The 24601-nt window shown below is 48.9% G+C and overlaps 2 protein-coding genes across 2 annotated transcripts in view; one reads left to right on the forward strand and one right to left on the reverse strand.

The window, feature by feature from the left end:
• Nucleotides 1-4146: 4146 nt before the first annotated feature.
• On the reverse strand, nucleotides 4147-5687 carry LOC132533406 (C2 calcium-dependent domain-containing protein 4A-like). The gene has a single exon (XM_060174391.1). The coding sequence runs from the start codon at nucleotides 5066-5068 to the stop codon at nucleotides 4154-4156; it is 915 nt and encodes a 304-aa protein (XP_060030374.1). The 5' UTR covers nucleotides 5069-5687; the 3' UTR covers nucleotides 4147-4153.
• Nucleotides 5688-12622: 6935 nt separating this feature from the next.
• Nucleotides 12623-24601, forward strand: part of VPS13C (vacuolar protein sorting 13 homolog C) — a 222088-nt gene continuing 210109 nt past the window's right edge. Inside the window, exon 1 of the mRNA XM_060174401.1 lies at nucleotides 12623-12778. Within this exon, the coding sequence (XP_060030384.1) occupies nucleotides 12679-12778 (100 nt within the window). The 5' untranslated portion in view covers nucleotides 12623-12678. The remainder of the gene's footprint in view (nucleotides 12779-24601) is intronic.

The following is a 24601-nucleotide window of genomic DNA, read 5'->3' on the forward strand; positions in this document are numbered from 1 at the left end:
GACCTGCGGCCCTACACATATGAAGAATATGCTCTACCTGCTGTGCCCCTGCCAAGGCTTGTCATCTACGATTTCTTAAGATGGGCTGGAAAAACAGCATAATGGTTATGCTGAAGACGTTCAAGCCTGAGGCTCTGAGGTCCCAGGTTCAATCCCTAGCACCACCATCAGACAGAGCGGAGTGGGCTCTGATCTTTCTCTACTTACATTTTTTCTCTGCGTGTCTATCTTTCATTAAAAAGAAGCAAAATGGGCAGTCGGGCAGTAGCGCAGCGGGTTAAGCATACAAGGCACAAAGCACAAGGGCCGTGTAAGGATCCCGGTTCGAGCCCCTGGCTCCCCACCTGCAGGGGAGTCGCTTCACAGGCGGTGAAGCAGGTCTGCAGGTGTCTATCTTTCTCTCCCCCTCTCTGTCTTCCCCTCCTCTCTCCATTTCTCTCTGTCCTATCCAACAATGACGACATCAATGGCAACAATAACAATAAGGACAACAACAAGGGCAACAAGGGCAAAAAAATGAAAGAAAAAAATAGCCTCCAGGAGCAGTGGATTCGTAATGCAGGCACCAAGCCCCAGTGATAACCCTGGAGGCAAAAAAAAAGAGTAAAATATATTGTGATAAGATTTCTTTATTTTTAGAAATTGTTTATTTTTATAAATATTTCTTTTTTAATGCTTTTTTAGAATTTTTATTATTGGGTAGAGACAGAGAGAAGTTGAAAGAGGAGGAGGGGAAGACAGAGAAACAGAGACAGAGAGACACCTGCAGCTCTGCTTCACCACTCGCGAAGCTTTCCCCCTGCAGACGAGGACCAGGGGCTTGAACCTGTGCTCTGTAATGTGAGCACTTAACCAGGTGTGCCACTGCCTGGTGGCATCCTGGCCCCTTTTAATAAGATCTTTTAAACGGAAGGAAAAAGTCTTGTTTTCTGGTGTAGAATAATCCATGCGCACATTTCTCCTTTCTTAGAAGTTGTGGCTCAGTAACTCGGCAGAGATTAGGGCCTCACACCATATTGCTCTCACTAATTTTGTGATTTCTGGCAAGCTATAATCTATCTCCCTGATTATCTTCTGTGACACATGGTTTCATAAAAAATGACTCTATTTTGGGGGGTGGGAAGTGGCACACTGGGTTAAGTGCACATAGCATGAAGCACAAGGACCTGTGCAAGGATCCGTTTTGAGCCCCTGGCTCCCCACCTGCAGGAGGGACGCTTTGCAAGTGGTAAAGCAGGTCTGCAAGTGTCTATCTTTCTCTCTCCCTCTCTACCTTCCTCTCCTCTCTCAATTTCTCTCTGTCCTATCCAATAAAATGAAAAAAACAAAACAAAAAACAATGGCCACCAGGAGTAGTGGATTCCTAGTGCTGACACTGAGCCCAGCAACAACCCTGGAAGCAATAGTAGATAAATAAATAAATGTAGTAATAATAATGATTAATGTTGCTTTGAAAGCCAAGTCAGTGAAGACTTGAACATTTAGGAGGTCGATCACTCTCTGAGTGTGGCTGATTTTGACGCAGCCAATGCGACCAGCTACTGTTCACATTGACGCAGTGGTCGTGATGATAAACATCCACGAATAAACCGTTTTTGTTACGACCTCAGCAGGCCATTTTGAGTTCAGGCCTGCATAGAATGAAATCAAAACTCTTTCCTAAAGGGCAATTTTCACCACCGCTGATAAACCAAACCCCCACCGTTGAGGGACTTCAGGAACCATTGCAGAACCCAGACTGACAACGTGGAGTCATGTTAAGTACCACACCATGTATTTTCAATCTTTGCCACTCTTCTTTGGGACACAACTCCCCCCCCCCACCGCCGCCACCCCTCCCTGGGTGCAGAAGAGAGGGAGAAATACTGGCAGGAACTCGCCCTCATTGTCTGGTGTGATTGGTGACTCTTTGCTCTGTGACTCCATCTCCTCATCTGTCCAAACAGGATGGCTGCACCACCCTTTCAAGGCTTTTACTATTTGTTTTGTTAACTTTCTTTTTTAATTTTTGTATTATCTTTATTTATTTATTGGGTAGAGACAGCCAGAAATCAAGAGGGAAGGGGGTAATAGAGAGATACCCGCAACCCTGCTTCACCACTCGCAAAGGATTCCCTCTGCAGATGGAGATTTGGGACTGGAACCAGGGTCCTTGCGCATTGTGACATGTGCACTCAACCAGAGGTGCGCCACCATCACCTGGCCCTGTCTTATCAGTTTTCGACACAGAAAATACCCAAACAATTCAAAGTCGGAAAAGGAGCGTAGAGAGCCGTGTTCACTTAAATATAATTGTCACCACTAGGTGACATTCTGAGCACTCTTATGTAAGTCTTGCCCTCAATGTTCTCCTATTTATTGGGGTGATGATGGTTTACAAGACTTCATGTTTTAGGGGTGTAATCTCAGACCTCATACTTATGTGTGTTATCCTACCAGCAACCCCTCTCCTCCCCCCCCCCCCAGTTCTCCTGGGCCCACCTGCCTTTACAACTGGCCACCACCTTCTCCTGGAGGACGTCATGTCTAAGTGTCAGTCTTAGCACTTGGTTCCCTTTGACTTTGTCTCTCCCAGTCGTTTTAAGAATCTAGAAAAGTTCACTCTTCTGTCACTGTGATTTCAGCTCAGAACATTAAAATGCTCTCCATTTCTCCAGCACGTTCCCTGCAAGATGGCACCTCGAGTATAAGTGATGATTCTCCTAGGGAGGTAAGCAAGGTTAACATTTAAAAAGAGAAAAGCAAGAGTCAACTTCTTAGTTAAAGAAAAATGCAGTTGGGGGCCAGGTGGTGGTGCACCTGGTTGAATGCAGGTTACAGTGTACAAGGACCTGGGTTCAAGCCCCTGGTCTCCATGTGCAGGGGGCACACTTTATGAGTGGTGAAGCAGTGCTACAGTTGTCTCTCTCTCTCTCTCCCTCCCCCCTTTATTTTTATTTATTTATTTATTTATTTATTTATTTATTTTCGCCTTCAGGGTTACCACTGGGGCTCAGTGCCTGCGTTACAAATCCACTGTTCTTGATGACCATTTATTTCCCCATTTTATTGGATAGGTCAGAGAGAAATTGAGAGGGGGAAAGAGATATAGCTGCAGACCTGGAGCACCCCCCCCACCTCTGCAGGTGGAGAGCCGGGGCTGGAACCAGGATCCTTGGGCTTCATACTATGCGTGCTTACTTAACCCAGTGTGCCACCATCCAGCCCCCCTCCCCCTCCTGTCTCCATTTCTCTGTTTCTAATAATAAATAAGACATATAGAGAAAAATGCCGGGGCCAGGTGGTAGCGCACCTGGTTGAGCGCACATGTTACATTGTGCAAGGACCCAGGTTTGAGCCCCCAGTCCCTAACTGCGGGGGGGGGGGGAAAGCTTCACAAGTGGTGAACCCATGCTGCAGGTGTCTCTCTATCTCTCTCTCCCTCCCTTCCCTATTGATTTCTGACTGTCTCTATCTAATAAATAAATAAAGATCATAAAAAAAAATTAAAAAGAAAAAAGCAATTGGCAGCAATCTTGCCCCTTCTTCCAGCACAGGGATCCCCACTGCTGTCATCCAAGTAGCCTCGGTGGGTAGCCTAAGACCGCGCTCCTTCTGCCCAACAGTATGCTGATAACCCCAAATAAGTTGTACTCTCTGTATACACAAACATAAAAAGTAACGTGTTAAGCTTGTTGCTTTGAGTTGCTATGGGAATGCTGACAACGGTATCAAAGGAGCCTGCACCACTGTGCTCAGGGCCCAGTCATTCGTGAACAGGAGTCCAGCTGGGCCTGCTTCCTAAGGTAAAGCCTTAGGGTGCCCCATCTCTCTGTGGGAGAATCTGATGACACAGATGTGCTGGGACCAGCCATCACTCAGCCTCTTTCTCATGCAGGGTCTCAAACAACATCCAGAAGCACACCTGCTCCTAGGGTGTGTCCTGGAATGAACAGAAGGCGCATGGAGAAGGGAGGGAATGCGTGCTAAGGACACCTTCAGCTGCAGGGTTAGCTCCCGCCTCCGGAAAGGGGGTGCACAGAAAGGTGCCAGGCCCCGGCTTGCGGCGCAGGGCTGCAGACACCGGGTCACATCCTCTGTGTGACAACAGTCCAGTGCCATGTCTGCGAGCAGGGGACAGCAACAGAGGCCGGCGTAGAGGAATAAATACGTTTTATTGTGCAGCCGGCGGCAGGCGCGGCGGGTCTGGGGTCCGGGCCGCCCGTCCCCACCCCGCAGGCGGCCCCGCTCCCCGGCCGGGCGCCCCAGCCCCCGAGGGCCCGTCGCGGCGGGAGGCGGCCTGGCGGCGGGGCGGGACCCCGACGGGGCGGCGCGGGCGAGCGGGGCCGGGGGGCCGCAGCCCGGAGCCGGCGCGGGAGGCCGGGGGGGCGCGGGGCTGGGCTGCCGGGGCGGCGGTGCCGAGCAGACGGACGCGGGGGCGCCCTCGGGCCGGGCTGGAGGCGGCGGCCGCGCGCAGGGGGCCCGCGGGAGGCTCGTCCCCGAAGCCGCCGGCGCGCTCGCTCCCGTCGGCGCGCTCGTCCCCGCCGGATGCGGAGCGGCCGCGGGCCAGGCCGAGGCTCCGGTGTGCGCGGCGCGCGCGGCTCAGCAGCCCCTCGGGGGCGCGCAGGAGGCGGCGGGCGGCGGCGGGGGCGCGCGGGGGCCGGCGGGGCGCGTCCCCGGGGCCGGGGTCGGGGCCGGGGCGCAGCGCGCGCGGCGGGGCGGCGGGCGGGCGCGGGAGCGCGGGGATGCGGGGCCCGCCGAGCAGCAGCGACTCCTTGCGGCGCGTGTGCGGGCTCTCGAGCAGCGCGCAGAAGCCGTAGGCCGTGCGCGCCCGGGGCAGGTGCGGCAGCGAGAGCGCGGCCTGCGAGCGCGGGTCCCAGTCCGTGCGCCCCGCGTCGTCGCCCCCCGCCCGCTGCTCCTCCGAGGCCCGGAGCGCCGCCAGGGCGGGGCAGGGCGCCAGGCGGGGCGGGATGCAGAACTCGGGGATGCGGTCCGGGGTGAGCACGTTGGCGCAGGCGGTGGCCGGGGCTCGGCGGAGCCTGCCGGGGAGCAGCCCGGGCTCCAGGCGGAGCCGCTCCAGGAACCACATCGGGGCGGGAGAGTGGGGCCTGCTGCGGGGTCTGGCTGCTCGGCTGGCCCCGCTCAAGCCACGCACAGGTGCAGGGCGCGGCGGTCGCGGTCCCTCCCCTTTCACTTTCGGGGGTGCTTCCTCGGAGATGGACCCGGCGCGTTGCCCGCACCCGCCCTCCCCCCACAACGCAGCTGTCGCAAACACCGTCTGGGTGATTAAAAAGGACGATCGCTCTCCACTCTGGGCTGTTATCGCGTTCCCGAGTACACCTCACGGCTTGTCGTTTTAATCTCGATCCGCCCCCGCTGGCCTCGGGACTCCGCTTCTCATTAAAAAAAAAAAAAAAAGAAGTTGGCCTCTAAATTTGCACGCGCTGCCCTCGATGCCAACAGGCGCTTTTGCTTGTGCAATCGCTTCTTGAATCCTTGGAGCTGAAATGCAGTGGTAACTGTCGCTCCCTCCAGAACGCTGGGCTCATTCCTTCTCTCCTTTAAGGCTGCGAAGGTCGGGATCCGGGTCCCCCTTCATGCACCTGGGAGCCGGCGTGGATGGGGTCTCAGTGCGTTCTGTCCTGGGGACCCACAGGTGCGCGCAGCCCCGGCAGGTGCACTGCGCGGAAGGGTCTCCCACCCGGCTGCTCCCAGCCCGCCCGCCTGGAGCCTTTATACCCCGGGTCTGGACCCCGCGGCCAATGGGTGCACGGCCAGCTGCGCTGCCTGGTAACCGGATGCCAGGCCTTACCTGCTGCCACGTGGCTGGATCTCTGGGCACATTCAGGAGACCCAGTGCCTGCTCTCTCCCGCTTTAGGTGGTGGTGGTGGTGGGGGGACTGACCAGGTGTCTATGCCCTCGAGTGCAAAAGGAGCTTAAGACCTGCCTCACTGAATGAGAGTGAATGCCAAGACGCTGTTACACACCCGTCAGAATGTATCTTATTCCTAATTTCCTATTTGACAGCAAACCCCCCCCCACGCTCCCCTTTCTCCCCAGTCTTCAGTCTGTTGCTGCTCCAGTTGGGAAAGTTCCTATCTGGCTTGCTGGTGTATATTTCATTTTTATTTATTTACTGCTTTAGTTTGGTTTTAAATGGTTTTCCTTGTGGATTTTAAAGCTGAGCTCATTGAGGCTTTTTGGAACGAGGGCTGGAAGGAAATATTCCTTATCTGGATGCAGGTGTGGTTCCAAGGGTGTGACCATATGCAAAATAAATCACCTGGCATGCTCTTATGACTTGTAAGATCATAATTTTTATTCCTACATTCATTAAAAGCCACAGCTCACCCCTTAAGGCAGCCATGCTGATCTTATTTATTTATTTATTTCTGGATAGAGACAAAAACTCAGCAAGGAGAGATGACAGATACAGTGTTGTTGGGTCCTTGGGTTTATCGTGTCCTGATTAGCCACTTCCTTGTGTTTAATGTTCATTATTTTAAAACCTTTTAAAATCCATTCAATATGCAGTAGAGGGAGTTTTATATGAGAGAGAGGGAGAGAGAGAGAGAGAGTGTGTGTGTGTGTAGAGCTGGGGGCTGGGCGGTGGTGCCTCCCTTTAAGCACACTTAGTACTATGCAAGGACTCACAGTGACCTGTGCTGGAGTCCCAGCTCCCCATGTCTCCCCACCTGCAGTGGAGACACTTCAGGAGCGGGGAAGCAGGTCTGCAGGTGTGTATCTTTCTCTCTCCCTCCCTGTCTCCCTCCTCTCAATTTCTCTCTGCCCTATCAAATAAAATGAAGAGAGAAAAAAGAAAAAATGACTATCAGGAGTGGTCGATTTGTAGTGCTGGCACTGAGCCCCAACAACTGGAGAAAAGAGAGAGAAGAGAGAGAGGAGTCAGAGCACCACTCCAGTACATGTGGTGCTGGGATTTCACCAGGAGCCTCAGGCATGCAAGGCCTGTCTTTTACCAGTTAAGCTATCTCCCTGACTGTTTACTTCTTTGTCTTTATATGAGGTCCAATCCTGGACGTGATCACTGGGCCCATGTGCAGTCTAGGAGGAGAATGATAGTTAAGCTATGAGGGGCATAAAGCAGTGAGGATTAATAATAAAAATAGAAGGGTGGTATTTTGACTAGAGACTCTCCTCAGGAGACCAGATGCTGTTAGCTCTGCAAGTAGAAGCCCAGAGAGTCTTTAGTCAAAAACGGTGAGGTTCCTTTGGAGAGTTTGGTGGGCAAAGCCCTATTGCTGTGGGAGAAAGGACATGAGGAATGGTTCAGGGAGGAAGAAAGATGGGCTTTAGAGTGAATTTGTCTTGGGCTCAAATCTGTTATGCAATTTCTCTTTTCTGCTGGATTGTAGGAAAGTTAATTTCTTTGAAAATTTGGGGGCCAGGCCATGATGTGCCTGGTTAAGCACTCACATTACAGTGTTCAAGGACCAGGTTCCAGCCCCTGGTCCTCACCTGCAGGGGGAAAGCTTCACGAGTGGTGAATTAGGGCTGTTGGTGCATGCAGGTCTCTCTCTTTCTCTCCATCCCCCTCTCTTCTCAATTTCTCTCTGCCTCTATCCAATAATAATAATAATTTAAAAAAACAAGTTGGAGATTTGTTTTGGCTATTCATACCTGCCACCTGAGACTGTTGTGAGCTTATAAATGGTATATGATGCTGGTGGACAACTGTTGTTATTATGCAGGTCGGCACAGCCGGGGATTAGCTAGCAGATTCACACATACCTTCCTTTAAAAACAGTTCTCTTCATGAGCACACAAAGCAGATTTGCTTTATTTTTCTGTACCGCTCACTTTCTCCAGTAATGCTTCAGATGTTTTTCCTATATAAGATTTCTCAACAACAGCAGCCTTGAAGTGGGACAACAGCTGGTGCCCCTGTGACCACATCACGCCTTCTGCTTTACTGACCTCAGAAGCATGAGTCAGGCAGTAGCTGGGAAGGTGGTGAGAAGGGTCAGACCCCTGGCCTAGAACACATGAACCTCAGGTGAAGACTGTGGCTGCTCTGGGCTCACAGCTATGGCCCTGAGGCCATCCATGAAGAGAAGAGAGTTTGCAGGCAAATATAATCTGATGCTCAGCGGTCTGGAGACTGGCATTAAAGTATGCTCCTTAGAAGTTACGGCTTTAGGGAGTCGGGCTGTAACGCAGCAGGTTAAGTGCAGGTGGCGCAAAGTGCAAGGACCTGCATAAGGATCCAGGCTCTAGCCCCTGGCTCTCCAACTGTAGGGGAGTCGCTTCACAAGCAGTGAAGGAGGTCTGCAGGTGTCTTTCTCTACCCCCCTCTGTCTTCCCCTCCTCTCTCCATTTCTCTCTGTCCTATGCAACAACGACATCATCATCAACAACAACAATAATAACTACAACAATAAAACAAGGGCAACAAAAGGGAATAAATAAATGTTAAAAAAAAAAAAAAGAGAGAGAAGCCCCAGCTGTCATCTCTGGCACTACATGAGAGCGCCATGGAAAGTACCAAGGATGAAGGCAGGGCAGAGCTCTGTGGATGGCGAGGCTCCACCAAGGATGCTTCTCTCCTCTCTGTCTCTCGTTTTCTCTCTCTTGATAAAAAGAATGAGAAAAGGGGAGTCCGGCGGTAGCGCAGCAGGTTAAGTGCACATGGCGCAGAACGCAAGGACCAGCAGAAGGATCCCAGTTGAAGCCTCCTCCCCACCTACAGGGGAGTCGCTTCACAGGCGGTGAAGCAGGTCTGCAGGTGTCTATCTTTCTCTCCCCGTCTTCCCCTCCTCTCTCCATTTCTCTCTGTCCTATCCAACGACAACATCAATAACAACAACAATAATAACTACAACAACAATAAAAAGACAACAAGGGCAACAAAAGGACAAACAAACAAATAAATAAATAATAATTTTTTAAAAAGAATGAGAAAGGCTGGGCTGTGGTCCCGGAGGTGGTGCAGTGGATAAAGCTCTGGACTCTCTGAGTTTGATCCCTGGCAGCATATGTACCAGAGTGATGTTTGGTTCTTTCTCACTCTCCTCTTATCTTTCTCATTAATTAATTTAAAAAAGAAAGAAAGGTTGAACTTGGTAGGCTGGTCAGTAGTGTCACACATGCATGAGACCCTGAAAACCGGATTCACTCTCGAGCATCTCATTAAAAAAGTAAGCAGGCAAAACTTGGCATTCTGATTTAGTCACCTCATTCAACACAACTAGAGGATGAACAGAAACACAGACCACAACTCTTCCGGGGTCTCAGTCTGACAGTCCCAAACTTGTCCGGTCAAATGGGGGTGGGGAGGTGGGGGAGTGACATCGTATTTATTTTCCCGCTGGCTCTAACCCTCTGCACTGCACTCCACGCTGATGATATCCATCCTAATTAGCTTTTTATTGATGTATTTTGGCCGCCAGGGCTATCTCTGGGGCTCAGTGCCTGCATCATGCCACCACTCCAGCTGGCCATTCTTCTTCTTTCCTCTAGAGGCGCTGTGGGGAATGTCTGCCCAGCACAATCACATGGTCTGGCCCCACCAAGGTGACTGCTGCTTTAAGGTACGGCAGCACCAAGTGCTAATTTTTAAGTTGGTGATTTGGTGTGGCCCCCTGAATGATGTTATAAATATTCAGATAGGGGTCGGGCGGTAGCGCAGCGGGTTAAGCGCACGTGGCACAAAGCGCAAGGACCAGCGTAGGGATCCCGGTTGGAGCGCTGGCTTCCCACCTGCAGGGGAGTCGCTTCACAGGCACTGAAGCAGGTCTGCAGGTGTCTGTCTTTCTCTCCCCCTCTCTATCTTCCTCTCCTCTCTCCATTTCTCTCTGTCCTATCCATCAACAACCAAAAATAATGACCACAATAAGGTTATAACAACAAGGGCAACAAAAGGGGAAATAAATAAATAAATAAATAAGTAAATAAATATTCAGATAGACCCTTGGCAGAAAAAAGGTTTCCCACCCCTGCTTTAGATAGAAGCTGACAGACAGGGAAAGATAAGAGAAGATTCAACCAGCAGCTGACTCCAGTGAGGGTCTACTTTCCGCTTTCTGCTTCAGAGCTGGCGGTCTTTCACATGGGGGTGGGTCTCTCTGGTTTCTCATTTAGAAAGGGACTAATCCCATTCATGGGGTCTACTATCACCACCACAGTGGGGACAAGGATTACAACAAACAGATTTTGGGACAAACACTTCCCATCCATAGCCACTTCAGAGCAGTGAAAATGCAGACTTTCAGATCTTACCTATAGCAGAGAATTTAGAAATGTTTGTGACTTCAAACAATCTCAGCATTTTTTAGCTTAGCTGGTGGTGACTGCTAGTGCTCTGCATTTTTCAATCTGTATTTTGGGACTGAGTGGTAGTAGCGTACCCGGTTGAGCACATATGTTACATTGTGCAAGGGCCTGGGTTCAAGCCCCTGGTCCCCACCTGCAGAGGGGAAGAAACTTCACAAGTCGTGAAGCAGAGATGCAGGCATCTCTCTCTCTCTCCCCCTCTGTATCTTCCCTTTCCCTCTTGATTTATCTCCATGTGTATCCAATAAAAAATACATAAACAAAATATTAAGCAATATATGTATGTATATATAATTTTCTTTTTCAGAAAGAGGCCAGTTGTCTCAAAAGAATTGCTTTGTCAATGGGAGGTTAGCTTTCACTCAAGTAGAAAGTCCTCGCACTAACTAAGCCTACTTTTTGGTGTCTTGCCAGGGACAGTTCCATAAGAGCACTGAAACTAGGGAAGAAAGGGGTATAAATAGCCAATCCATACTTCTAGAACATGAAAATGAAAGTAGGATGTGTCTTTTTATTCCCAAAAGAAGAGAAGCAATGGCTAAGTAAACACATCAAGGAGAGAGACAGAGACAGAGACAGAGAGGGGGGGGGAGATAAATAATGAAATGCAGGGCTTGGGAGTTAGCATAATGGTTCTGCAGAAGGCCTTTGTGCCTGAGGCTGAGGTCCCAGATTCAGTCCCCAGTGCCACCATAAATTTAGAGCTGAGCAGTGCTCTGGTCTGTCTTTTTTTTTTTTTTCTTTGTATCTCTTGTTTGTTAAAATAAATAAAATATCTTCGGTGGAGGAGATAGCATAATGGTTATGGTTATGCAAAGAGACTCTCATGATTGAGGCTTCAAAGTCCCAGGTTCAGTCTTTCATTCCACCACAAGCCAGAGGGGAGCAGTGCTCTGGTAATAAATAAAATTTCTTTTAAAATGACGAAATGTATGATCAGTTCCTATCATATCAGCCTGCTTCACGCGGAGGCTCTGAAGTCCCTCCTCTCACCTTTACCTTTTATTTTATTTTGCTTTATTTTATCGCGGAAATGCGATTTTACAAGACTTGCCACAAACCAGATGTCCAGTTAGTCTCCTATCTCCCCCAGACAGGTGTCAGAAGACCTCACCCTCCTCAAGACTGCCACACCCCGCCTCCATAAGCCACTGCCCACCCCCAACCTGCTTTCAACCAACCCCTCCTTCCTTCAATTCCTCCTTCTGATTCCTTCCACCTGCTGGGGCTCAACTGGCAGAGCAGTGGACTTGCACGCCAGAGGTCCCTGGTTCTAGTCCCAGCAGCGAAACAGGCTGGTTTTCTTAGTGTCTACCACATCCTGTCCCCCCAAATCTCCCCAGGAGAGAGTTCAGTGGCAGCTCCTCCTACCTTCCAGTGTTGAAGCTGCTTCTAGAAGCCCCCAAACAATGGAAACCTCCCCCCACCCCAGATCAGGTGTCAGGAAGCACCTGGATCCGAGTTCTCCCTGCCATGATCAGCAAAAGCTAAGAGCCCGGTAGCCCCGGCGACATCCTCATGCTTAGGGACACCTGCCTCACGGTGACTGTCCTTTCCCTGGCACATGCCACTCAGCAGGCCAGGACCCGGGCGCAAAGTGGCTCTGGATGCTGGGGTACCGAGGATCCGGGGTGCCTGTGCTGGGCCTTAGGTACTTGGAAGCCTGGGTACTGGGCTCCCGGGTGCCCGAATGCTGGAGCCCCAGGTTTCCTGGGTGCTGGACCCAAGGGTGCCTGGAAACCTGGGTGCGGAGGGTTCTGGGAATGCAGAGCGCGGGGTGCCGGAGCCCCCGGGTGCTGGGGCGCCAGGGAGGCAGGGCCCCGGGATACCGACGTGTCTGGATGCCGGTCCCGGGTGCCTGGAAGCCTGGGTGCTGAAGTCTGGGGATGCAGGGCTCGGGGTGCCGGAGCCCCCTAACTGCTGGGCTCCACGGTGCCTGGAAGTCTGACTGTAGGTCGGGTCTCGGGGTTCCTGGAAACCTGGATGCTGGAACATGGGGTGTGCTGAGTGAGGGGGGGGTCTGGGGATTCAGGGCGCGAGGTGCCGGAGCCCCTGGGTGCAGGTGAGCCAGGGACGCAGAGGGCCCCAGGGTGCCTAGAAGCCTGGGACGCTGAGGCCCGGGGTGCCTGGGTGCCGGGGTGCCGGGGTGCCGGGGGTGCCGGGGTGCCGGGGTGCCGGGGGTGCCGGGGTGCCAGGGTGCCGGGGTGCCGGAGTCCCTGGGTGCCGGGCCCGGGGGTGCTGGGCTGGGGGCGGTGCGCGCCTGCGCAGCAGGGTCAAGCGCGGCGGGCGGGGCGGGGCGGCGCGGGGCGGTGCGGTGCGGGAGGGGCTGTCACTCGCGGCGCGGTCCCCGCCCCCGGCCGGCCCGGCGGTTCCGGCTCCTCCCTCCTCGCCACCCGGGCCCCACCATGGTGCTGGAGTCGGTGGTCGCCGACCTGCTGAACCGCTTCCTGGGGGACTACGTGGAGAACCTCAACAAGTCCCAGCTCAAGCTGGGCATCTGGGGCGGTAAGCGCAGGGGCGCGGCCGGGGGGTGCGGGCGCGGGGAGCCAGGGCCCCCCCCAACCCCGCCCAGGCCCCGCGCCCCGCGCCCCGCGCCGCCGAGACTCCGCCTCCCGGGCCGCGGCTGCCCTGCCCGGGCACAGGTGTGGGGCCTCGCGGGCCTGGGCGCCGGCTCCCTGCCCATCAGCCTGGTCCCCGGGGCCCCCCAGCTCCAGCCCCCACCTCCGCTCCTGCGTGGAGCTGCGGGTCCCCTCCGCCGGGGCAAGTGGCACCTGGGGACCAGGCAGCGGACAGTGCATTTGGCAGTCACCTCCTTGGGCTGCTTACGGCTGGGGGGCTGGCGAGCTGGGTTCCCCTGCAGGGTCGCGGGGAAGTCTGTAACAATCCCTGCTCCGCAAACGGGCAGCTGCGCAGAGGGTGATATTTCCCTCACCTCCTCCAAGAGAAGAGGACTTTCGGTTTTGTTTTGGAGAGGTAGCCAGAAATTGAGGCCACAACCAGCGTCAGGGCTCATTAGGTGTCTGCCTGGTCCTGTGCCCAGCACCAACGCCAACATTTTATCCCCGGGCTTCAGCGCGGATAGATAGGAGACAGGCAAAAATAATAATAGCATGTCGCACACACTCCGAAGCACTTGGTTCTGTGTTGAGATGACTGCTAGGCTTTTCCTCAAAACTTCACCCAGGAACTTAACTTCACCACAGACTTTTTTTTTTTTTTTTTGGGGGGGGGGGATAATAATAAAAAAACTTTTAAAACCTAATAATAAAAATCCAAAGAGAGGGAGATAGACATCTGCAGGCCTGCTTCACTACTTGTGAAGTGTCCCTGTTGCAGGTAGGGAGCTTGAACCGGGGTCCTTGCTGAAGGTACTATATGTGCGCTTAACCTGGTGTGCCACTGCCAAGCTCCTATTATCATTTTCTGAGGCTGCATGTTGGTGGGAGAAGACCACAGTTGGGGGTGAGAGTGTTTGGCAGACATCTGTCATGAGGAGATGAGAAATTGTACCCGTGTGTCCACAACTGACCTGTAAGCATACTGTAACCTTCCAATAAGTTTATTTATTTATTCGTTTTTATTTATGTATTTAAAAAGGGAGACATTAACAGAACCGTAGGATAGGAGGGGTACAACTCCACACAATTCCCACTACCAGATCTCCATATCCCATCCCCTCCCCTGATAGCTTTCCTATTCTTTATCCCTCTGGGAGTATGGACAGAAGGTCATTATGGGGTGCAGAAGGTAGAAGGTCTGGCTTCTGTAATTGCTTCCCCACTGAACATGGGCGTTGACTGGTTGATCCATACTCCCAGTCTGCCTCTGTCTTTCCCTAGTGGGGTGGGTCTCTGGGGAAAGCAGAGCTCCAGGACACACTGGTGGGGTTGTCTGTCCAGGGAAGTCTGGTCGGCATCATGCTGGCATCTGGAATCTGGTGGCTGAAAAGAGAGTTAACATACAAAGCCAAACAAATTGTTGACCAGTTATGGACCTAAAGGCTGGAATAGTGCAGATGAAGTGTTGTATTGCAGACTATTCTGTACTTTGGCTTTCAGGTATATATTTTGCCCTAGTTTATGGATACGTGTGAATATTTGCTCTATCTCAGGGGACCTGGTCTATATATAGGTTTTGGGACTTTGTTAGGAAGTAAACCACCTGGAATGGAATTAGAGAATACTATGAAAGGAAAGGTCTCACCTGAGTAATGAAGCTGAAGGGTTGTCATTCCACACCTGAAGTCTCTGGACACAGTCTGAAGTGAAGCATGCTGAGGTGGCACTCATTGCGTTTCCAATAAGTTTTTTAAAAGCCACCCCCCCCCCCGAAAAAAAAAAAAGAAATGGATGGAATGGTTTTGAATTCAGTTAACAATCGCTTACACACCTGCATTGGCTCATGGGGAAGTCTCACCTTTGTAGCAACAGGACCTCTGAAGGGGGGTGGGCTGATGTGATTGGAAGATCTCTTGTAAAATACACACAGTTTTAACAAATACTTGATAGGGCAATGAAGGAGGGCTATGCCTTAGAAATTCAGTTGATTCTGTGTTGAAATGAGAATGTTTGTATATATTGGATGAAGTGGAATGAATTGTACAAATTTATCTTCCCCCAGTTTCTGTTTATTTTCTATTTTTTAAAAAATCTTATTTATTATTGGATAGAGACAGAGAGAAATTGAGGGGGAGATAGAGCAGGAGAGAGATAGAGAGACACCTGCAGACTTGCTTCATTACTAGTGAAGTGAACTCCACCCCCACAGGTGGGGACCAGGGGCTTGAACGAGGGTCCTTACATACAGTAGCGTGTGCATTTAACCAGGTGTGCAGCTGTCTGGCCCCTATTGATTTATTTTTAAATGAAACCTGGCTCCTGGAGTTTATGATTACTTGTGTGAAGCATGTGCTAATGTCAGGCCTTGCTGTTAGCCAGTCCTGGATGCTATCCAGTTTGTGAAAAGCCTACTGTCAATAGGCTCTGGTGATCACTGGAGAGGTTCAGTGTGGTTTGCCCAATGTGCATTCTTTGTTAACTCTACTAGCCTTGCCTACACAACCTTCCCCACACTTAAGTAAAATGCAAGCGAAGGGAGTCGGACAGTACCGCAGGGGGTTAAGTGCAGGTGGTGCAAAGCGCAAGGACTGGAGAAAGGATCCCTGGTTCGAGCCCCCAGCTCCTCCCTCCAGGGGAGTCGCTTCACAGGTGGTGAAGCAGGTCTGCAGGTGTCTGTCTTTCTCTCCCACTCTCTGTCTTCTCCTCCTCTCTTCATTTCTCTCTGTCCTATCCAACAACAACATCAATAACTACAACAATAAAACAACAAGGGCAACAGAAGGGAATACATAAATAAATATTTAAAAAAATAAATAAATGCAAGTGAAAGAAATAAGGAAGGAGTTAACATATTCAATGCCTTCTGCAGGGAGCAAGTATTTCTTCTACTCATCTCTCTAGTCTCTCTAGTTGGTAAATGTTTGAAATCTTGTTGGTAAATGCTGTTTGAAATCTAGTTGGGAGTGTTGTTTGAAATCTTGAAAAGGCACAGGGGTAGAGTTGAGAAAAACCTGGTCAGTTCTCCCTGAGCCTTAAATTCTTCATCTTGACTTAAACTTGAATACAAGAGACCATACTAGATAACATTCCGGTGTGACCATGATTCAAAATCACTTACCCAAGTCATTGTGTCTTTTTAATCTCATCCTTGAAAAGAAAAAAAGATGTAATGTCCATGGACCTAGTAGAAGCTTTTCTTTCTGGGATACCTGGGATTGAATTCAGGGCCTTATGCTTGGGAAACGAGTTCTTTGCCACTGGGCTAGATCCTTACCGCATCCCCTACACATCATAGATTTCTTTCTAAAATATATTTTTTTGCTTGTTTTACTTTAATGAGAGAGAGAGAGATACAGAGAGAAAATGAGGGGGGGGGGAGAGACAGACAGACAGACAGACAGACAGACAAGAGCACTGACTGCCTAACTCTGGTTTATGGTGGAGCCAGAGATTCAGCCTGGGACTTTGGAACCTCAGGCATGAAAGCCTTTTTGCATAACCATTATGCTATCTCCCCCACCCATGTTTTCTTTCAATTTAAGGCCTTTCAATCTAAGGACCCTTCTTCCAATTAGTCAGTGATTCTAACTATGAATGCTTTTACTCTGAAACTGTGAGCCGACCTGAGGATTTTAAACTTTTTCACTACTGTAATGAAAATGGCTTCATGTCATTAATTTCGCTCCATCTTTCAGCAAAATGTAAGAAAGGGAATTTTTTTTTTTCATCTCATTTTCTATTCTTTTGTTTTTTCTTTTCCTTGGAATAAGATATTCTGTCAGCATGTCAATGTGATAGAAGATCTGAGCAAGTAAATCCATTTTTTTTTTTCAAGAACTGTACTTTTTGGAAATCAAATTAGTGGCTCCCCATAGCTTTCTTATGTTTCTATAAAGTTTTGCTATTGGTGTGTGTGTGTATGTGTTTACCCAATATATTTATAATATTAGTTCTCCCACCAAAATAGGGCAGACTGTGTGAAGTGACTATTTTCATTTTTGAATATATTGAAATTTATCTTGAATGTGTTCCATTAAACAAGTGGGAATAGTAAATTAGTTTAGTAAAATAACTTGTTAGCTATGACTTCCAGGATGTTGGGTAGGTTCTATAAAGAACACTTTTTATAGTCTTAGTGGAATAATGTTTGCTTTTAACAAATAAGGTATGTGTGTCACAAAGAGTTGACCCTATAAGATTTTCACATAGCTTGCTGTTCTTTGGAAAGAAATGGTAAACTTTCTAAAATCTCTCATTAGCCCTAGAAAGGGTTTCCAATGAAAGGTAACTTTAACTTCTGGGTGGCGGGGCGGATAGAGTTGGCAGTGTCTGAGATATTTTTGGGTGGTGTCACTGAGGCCTGGAGGGGTGCTGTTGGCATCTGGTAGGTGGACCCCAGGAACACTGGCCGGAACAGTTCCACAACAGTCATCCACCTTGGGGGCCATGCGGTGGTGCACCTGGTTAAGCGCACACATGACAGTGCACAAGGCCACGGGTTCAAGCCCTTGGTCCAGTTCTTACAGGGGAGTGTTTCATGGGTGGTGAAACAGGGCTGTAGGTGTATTTCTTTTTAATTTTTTTAATTAAAAAATTTTTTTATTTATAAAAAGGAAACACTGACAAAAAAACATAGCATAAGGGGGTTATAACTCCACACAATTCCCACCACCAGAGCTCCCTATCCCATCCTCTCCCCTGATAGCTTTCCTATTCTTTTATTCCTCTGGGAGTATGGACCCAGGGTCATTATGGGGTGCAGAAGGTGGGAGGTCTGGCTTCTGTAATTGCTTCCCCGCTGAACATGGGTGTTGACAGGTCGATCCATACTCCCAGCTTGTCTCTCTCTTTCCCTAGTGGAGCAGGACTCTGGGGATACGGAGCTCCAGGACACATTGGTGGGGTTTTCTGTCCAGGGAATTCTGGTTGGCATCATGCTAGCATCTGGAACCTGGTGTCTGAAAAAAAGAGTTAAAATATAAAGCTGAACAAATTGTTGACTAATCATGAACTTAAAGTCTTGGAGTATTGCAGATGAAGAGTTGGGGGGGGGTCTACGTTTTGTAGATAATTAGTAGGCCTATTTTAGTTATATTCCAAAGGGCCCATGACTATACTAGTTTTTTTTTTTTTTTCTCCTGAGCCTGACATCTGATATGCAGCTGGACCCAAGTTACTGTCTGGGGAGATGATGTCATGGCTAGAAAAAGGACAAGAAAGCTGGATCAGGGAAGAGATTAGCTCCCAAATAATGGGAAAGGTGTATAAATATTGTTGACTATAAACGCATTGATTTGATCTGATTTAGGGCCCATATTCATCTTAGGAGCCTAAGTGACCTCTGCATCCCTATAGATCTGAGCTCTCATTCTGTGGTCCTAAGTAGGAATGTTCCAGCGTGTCCCAATTTCAGGATCCATCTTCCTCAGGTGGAACACAGAGTATGTTGTTCAGCCTCCCTTCGGAAGGATGGAACATTCTCTACCGTTGTTGATCCACATTGAGGGCAGGGTCCTATGGGGGCCCACAAAGGGGTCTGTTGTGTTGTTCCTGATAGAGATGACCCATAACAATGGAGAGAGGGATCTATTCGAGGTCTAGGCTCATCATGTCTGTTTGGGAATCTCAGGACTCCCTGACTAGGGCCCCAGCTGATGGGGTGGTACAGACGTATTTCTGTCTCCTCCCTCTCAATTTCTCTCTGACGTTATCCAATAATAAACAGGTAGAGACACAGACAGGGAGATCTACAAACCATCATTCACCTCAAAAGGTTTGCTGAAAAGCCCTGGCCCCAGCCTAGTATTGAGTTTATTTTCTGCCTCCGCAGGACACCTTCAAGGTGCTAAGTGTGTTGGAGTGAGGAGTAAAAGTGGATTTGAAGGAAGTGAAATTTCCTTCATCTTCCCCATGACGTCTCTCACTTGAGAAACAGGCGTCTGTCTCACAGAGTGACTGTAAGGTCACATGCCTGTAAAAATGCATCCTCTTCTCTCAGATGGTATCAGGAAGTCGCTTTCAGAACCAGACTGCTGTGTCAGCATCATTTGCAAAAGACTGTGCTGTGCGTGTACGTAGGTCGGAACCCTCCACAGTAAACGGAAGGTTGTGGGTTCGAGAGGCTTGGGGACAGCTCGCAGAGTCTCTGGGATGGTGCTGTGGATGCTGCCTTCACAGTGATCTCGCAGCACCAAGACAACTGTCACTCAAAAAATACTTCATTTTATTTTTGATTTATTTTTAAATTTAATTTTATTTGATAGGAGAGAGAGAAATTGAGAGTGAAAAGGGAGAAAGGAATGGAGAAAGAAAGACACTTGCAGCGTTGCTTCACTGCTTGTGAAGCTTTCCCCTGGCAGGTTGGGACCAGAGACTTGAACCCTAGTCCTTGTGCATAGTAACATGTGCACTTAAGCAGGTGTCCCACTGCCTGCCCCCACATATTTTATTTATGGTATTTTAGTGAGAGAGCAGTACAGAGAGACACAGAAAGACCAGAGCACTGCAGAGCCTTGGCATGAGTGCCTCTTGTGTGATCTTCACATTGCCTTCCGGGTCCACTTTTGTTGTTTATATTTTTGCCTTCTTTGCATGTGCCAAGTAATTTCTGTGCATTTTTTAAAAGTCACTTACGTGGAATGATTTGGGGTGGGGCTTGGCCCTCATATATGTGTGATCCCACGGACTCCCCGAGCTGCTTGTTTATATACATAGAGAGATGGGGCGAGGGTTCGCCAGCACCCCAGCTGCCTCCTGAAGCTCTGGTGCCTTCCATGTGGTGCTGGGACTGGAACCCATGGCAAGGCACACGTGCTGCGAGGTGACATGAGCCTGTCTCCAGCCCTAAACAGAATGACTTTTGACAGATTCTTGCTATTATAGGTAAGTGAGGCCCTGAGTATCTACTAGCTATGGGACACTGGGCAAAGAATCATCATCATTATTGTTGTTGTTGTTGTCATTATCATCATTATTTATTTATTTATTTTGCCTCAGTGTCTGCACTGGGAATCCACAGCTCCTGGAGGCCATTTTTCCCATTTTGTTGTTATTGTTATTGTTGCCATTGCTGTTGTTGTTGGACAGGGCAGAGAGAAATGGAGAGAGGAGGGGAAGACAGAGAAGGGGGAGAGAAAGACAGACACCTGCAGACCTGCTTCACCGCCTGTGAAGTGACTCCCCTGCAGGTGGGGAGCTGGGGGGCTTGAACTGGGATCCTTAAGCCACTTCTTACACTTCGTGCCATGTGCGCTTAACCCACTGCACTACCGCCCCTCCTCCTTATCAACATTATTATTCAAGCAGCACTCAGCTCTCACTATTCCTGGCAGATGGGGTCAAACTTGGTCCTTTCAGATGCAAGTCCTGTGTACTGTTGTGAAGCTATCTTCCTGGCCTTTTCTTTTTCCTTCCTCCCTCCCTTCCTTCCTTCCTTCCTTCCTTCCCTCTTCCTCCCTCCCTCCCTCCCTCCCTCCCTCCCTCCCTCCCTCCCTTTCTTTCTGTCTTTCTTTCCTTTGGCAGTTTCCTTATCTGTAAAATGTGGAAACGTGACACTACTTATAAGCAATGTGCAAGTATTTTGTAATTATAATTGTAAAGGTTACTAATAACGACTGGTCGTCATTAGTGATGACACCGAAACCCAGGGGACAGTAAGTTGCCTGCTTCATTTGATTTTGTTTTCACACGTACATCTCTTTTTCACTAGGGCTTGCACTATATCTTGTAGTTTCACTAGTTTTGTGTAGTGCGAATGCATTTCTCTATCTCTTTTTTGCCTCTAGGATTACCACTGGGGCTCGGTGCCCCCGCTACAAACCCACTGCTCCTGGTGGCCATTTTTTTTTCCATTTTTTTATTGGATAGGACAGAGAGAAATTGAGAGAGGAGGGGGAGGTAGAGAAGGAGCGAGAGAGAGAGACCTGCAGACCTGCTTCACAGCTCATGAAGCTTCCCCCTAGCATTTGGGAACAGGGGCTTGAACCCAGGTCCCTGAGCATTATAACACATGTTATATAGCAGCGCCACCGCCCTGCCCCATGAACACATTTCTTAAAAGGAAAAATAGAACCCTATATGTATTTGCATTTATCCTGATGACACTTAGATTACCTGCCAACTGGTAAGGCAGGTTTTCGAGGGTTTAGAGAATTGCTTTGGGGCATATGGCATGTGGCATGTATGGGAGGTAGGTTGACCAAGGGTTTGGTTTCTCAGAGGCTGGTGTTAGCAGAGAAATGGTACAGCCTCTAGGTGTTTGAGGTGCGGCCAGGATATAATTGTTTTTAAAGTGTAACATCTTTGAAAAGCTGTGTTGAAAGCTTTTCATGGTTTGCAGTTTGGCTCAAGTAGTACTGACTGTTGCAACGGAGAGCTTTTGTCAGTGTGAGTTTTCCAAAATGATCATCTATGCAAACCCAGCAGGCAAATCCTCCTTTGAGCTCCTGTTTGACAGGTGAAGGGTACTTTGAGGCTGACAGGTACGGGAGGCCAAGGCCATTTCTGTGGCCAGTCTTGGGGGCCAGGGGGAGTACCTAAAGTTTGTAGCTTTGCACACCAGCCTGAGCGGTGGTTACAGGACAGGCCATCACTCCACTCCTGAACTTCTCCACAAACTGCCAGGTGTTGTGGGATTTGAACAGCATAAGGAAGCAGGAAACCTGGGTTTTGCTCTTGCTACATCTGGGTTCTGCTTCATTTCTGCTACAGACTACTTGTGTGACTTGGCAAGTCATTTTCCAGTACTCACTAGTTTAATTATTAATATAATCAATCTGTAAATGTGAAGGTTAGACAGGGTCCTTTTTTATTTTTTTGATTTAATAATGATTGACAAGACTGTAGGATAAGAGGGGTACAATTCCACACAATTCCCATCACCAGAGTTTTGCATCCCATCCCCTGCATTGGAAGCTTCCCTATTCTTTATCCCTTTGGGAGCATGGATCATTATGCAGTGCAGAAGGTGGAAGGCCTGGCTTATGTAATTGCTTCTCCTGGCTGGACATGGGTGTTGGCAGGTTGATTCATATTCCTAGCCTGTCTCTATCTTTCCCTAGTGGAGCAGGGCTCTGGGGAGGTGGAGTTCCAGGACACATTGGAGAGGCCATGTGTCCAGTGAAGTCAGGTTGGCTTCATGGTAGCTTCTGCAACTTAGTGACTAAAAAAGTATTAAGATATAAAGCAGAACAAATTGTTTAATAATAAGGAATCTAAAGGTAAAACTATAGCAGATGAGATTTGGGGGTCTCCATTTTGGCAAAGGTTAGTAGGTCTATTTTAGGTATATTCCAAGGGGCCCATGACTTTACTAATTTTTGCCTGAGCCTGACAGCTAGTATGCAGGTAGACCCAAGGTATTGTCTGGGGAGATGGTGCCATAATTGGAAATAGGACTAGAAAGCTGGAGCAGGGAAGAGAGTAGCTCCCAAATATGGGAAAAGTGTATAAATACTGTTAACCGTAAACCCCATTGATTTGATCTGGGGCCCAAGACAAGGTCTTTTCTTCTAGCTTTGAACATCTGTGATTTGAATGCATGCAGGTCAAAGCATTGTGAACCCCTGTTTGGTAAACCATGGCAATTAAGTAATACATCTCTCCTCTCTGTTCTTTATTCTGCCCTGCTGAGCCATGAGCCAGAGTTCTGAGATAGGTCAGGTAGCGGATCAGCCTGGTATGCCTGAGATCCCTGGTTCAATGACACATACTGGAGGAGTGCTGGGGCTTGCCTCTCTGTTTCACATGAAACTTTGTGCCATACCTAGTAAATAAATATGAAAAAGATAAATGGAAGTCCGTGCTTATGCTGGTATTTGAGGATGCCGGGCTAGCGTGGGGGTGCCTCTTTCCCGGGCGCGTAATCTCTGGGTTGGAGAGAACACGACCAGAGCCAGCCTGGGCTGCTACTCACTCAGCGACGCGAGGGAGATGACTCAGGAACCAAACACATGGCGGCAAGGCAATGCAATGTCTTTATTGATCAGAGAGCCAAAGCTTTTAAAGGTCCGACTGGGAAGTGGCAAGTTGGAAACGGAAATGGCTAGGAAAGGGGTGGAGAAAGGCAAAAGGGGGCTGGGAAGGTAGGAACTTCCTTAGCAACTGTTGCGAGGGAACAGGTAGGATTAATGATACCCTGCAGGCAGGGAGGGTCTTGAGGGTAGAAAGAAGATAGATCAAAGGAATGGAATGGGTGGGGATCTTTCAGGCAAAACAATGATTATGTAGATAGGCCATCGTATCAGGAATGCAGGGTGCTTTGTGAGCTCTGCCCAGCTCAACTATATCAGCACAATTTCCCAACATTGAATCCAAAGGAAAGCAAAGCACCTCTTTTTTAAATTAAGAAAAGAAGAAAAGCAAAAGATAGAAGAAGGCAGAAAAAGGGAGAAAGAAACAAACAAAAACTCAACAACCCACATCACCAAAACTTGGTGATGCAATGGGAGCCTGGAATTGAACCTGGGTCTTGTGCATGCCACAGGACTGCCCTATCCAAGTGTGCTATTTTGCCGGCCCTCATTTTATTTTTTTTATATTAATCTGACAGAGAGAGAGAGAGAGAGCAAGGAATGAGAAAACAAAAAGCATGATGTTCTGTGGTGACAGGGAGGGATTGGCCCTCACACACAGCAGCTGGATTCTCCCCAGTTAACTGCCTTCAAACCCCTTCTGCTTATTTTAAACACACAAAACATGGCAATAGTTAAGTGTCTTTAAACCAATAGAGATTATTGTAATTTTTTTTTTTTTATTGTGAGAGAAAGTAAGAGAAAGGAAGGGCAGAGCACCAACCCCAAATTTGCAGTGTTCCATTTATTTTTGTCTGTCTTGTTTCAGGGCTTTGGGATCACATCCAAGGCCTCCTGCATGCCTCTCTTGTCTCCTACTCACCTCCCCAGCCTGTGGGAATATTTTTAGTCCTTTTTTAAGGCAGACAATGAATGTAATGAAGGCGAAGCCCTTCTCTCATAGCATGTAAAGGAAACAACAGAAAGCCATCGGAGTTTGTAATTTATTTATAGGCTCAGCTATGATTTGTCAAAGAGGTTCTTACACTTGAAAATACTTGACAGTCCTTTCCAGATGTTTAGATATCGTTGTGAATGACATAGAATTAGAAGTTGGACCTGTGATAACTTTTCTGCTAGGAAGCTCTTCCACACAGCTCACTCACTAATGAGATCCTTGGAGTGCACTTGAAAGGGGGGAAAATTCACAGGTAACGTGACAGCTTTCCTTGTCCAGAATTCTGCCTCTGCAGGAAAATAGCAAGAGGAGTGGCTTGTTTTCTTGCTCTTGGCTTTGCTTCTTCTCCCAAGACCAAGTCACCGTAAGCTCCTGGAAGAAGAGTTATCGTGCCTTGGTTATCGTGGGTGCAAATAACGAGACTCAGTTGGGATGAATCACACTATTTCCTTCTGTATTCTTCACTGAAACATTTCTTCACATAAATTAATTTATGCTTAAAAAAACATCTAAGACTTTTACTCTTGATGCACAGCTGCTTTTACCGTGTCCTCCCATTCTTCTGGGGCTGGGCAGCGGTATACCTGTTAGAGCCAGAGTCTTGGGAAAGACCCAGGTTCAAGTTCCCGGACCCCACCTGTGGTGGTGTGTGTATGGGAGAGGCTTCATGAGTGGTGCAGCAGTGCTGCAGGTGTCTTTCTTTTTCTTTTTTTTTTTTTATATTTATTTATTTTCCCTTTTGTTGCCCTTGTTGTTTAACATTGTTGTGGTTATTGATGTCTTTGTTATTGGATAGGACAGA

This window comes from Erinaceus europaeus, chromosome 16, assembly GCF_950295315.1.
Source record: "Erinaceus europaeus chromosome 16, mEriEur2.1, whole genome shotgun sequence".
Classification (NCBI taxonomy): domain Eukaryota; kingdom Metazoa; phylum Chordata; class Mammalia; order Eulipotyphla; family Erinaceidae; genus Erinaceus; species Erinaceus europaeus.

Coding starts and splice junctions, on each gene's coding strand:
- LOC132533406 (XM_060174391.1), bottom strand. CDS start 5,068: ATGTGGTTCCTGGAGCGGCTCCGCCTGGAGCCCGGGCTGCTCCCCGGC.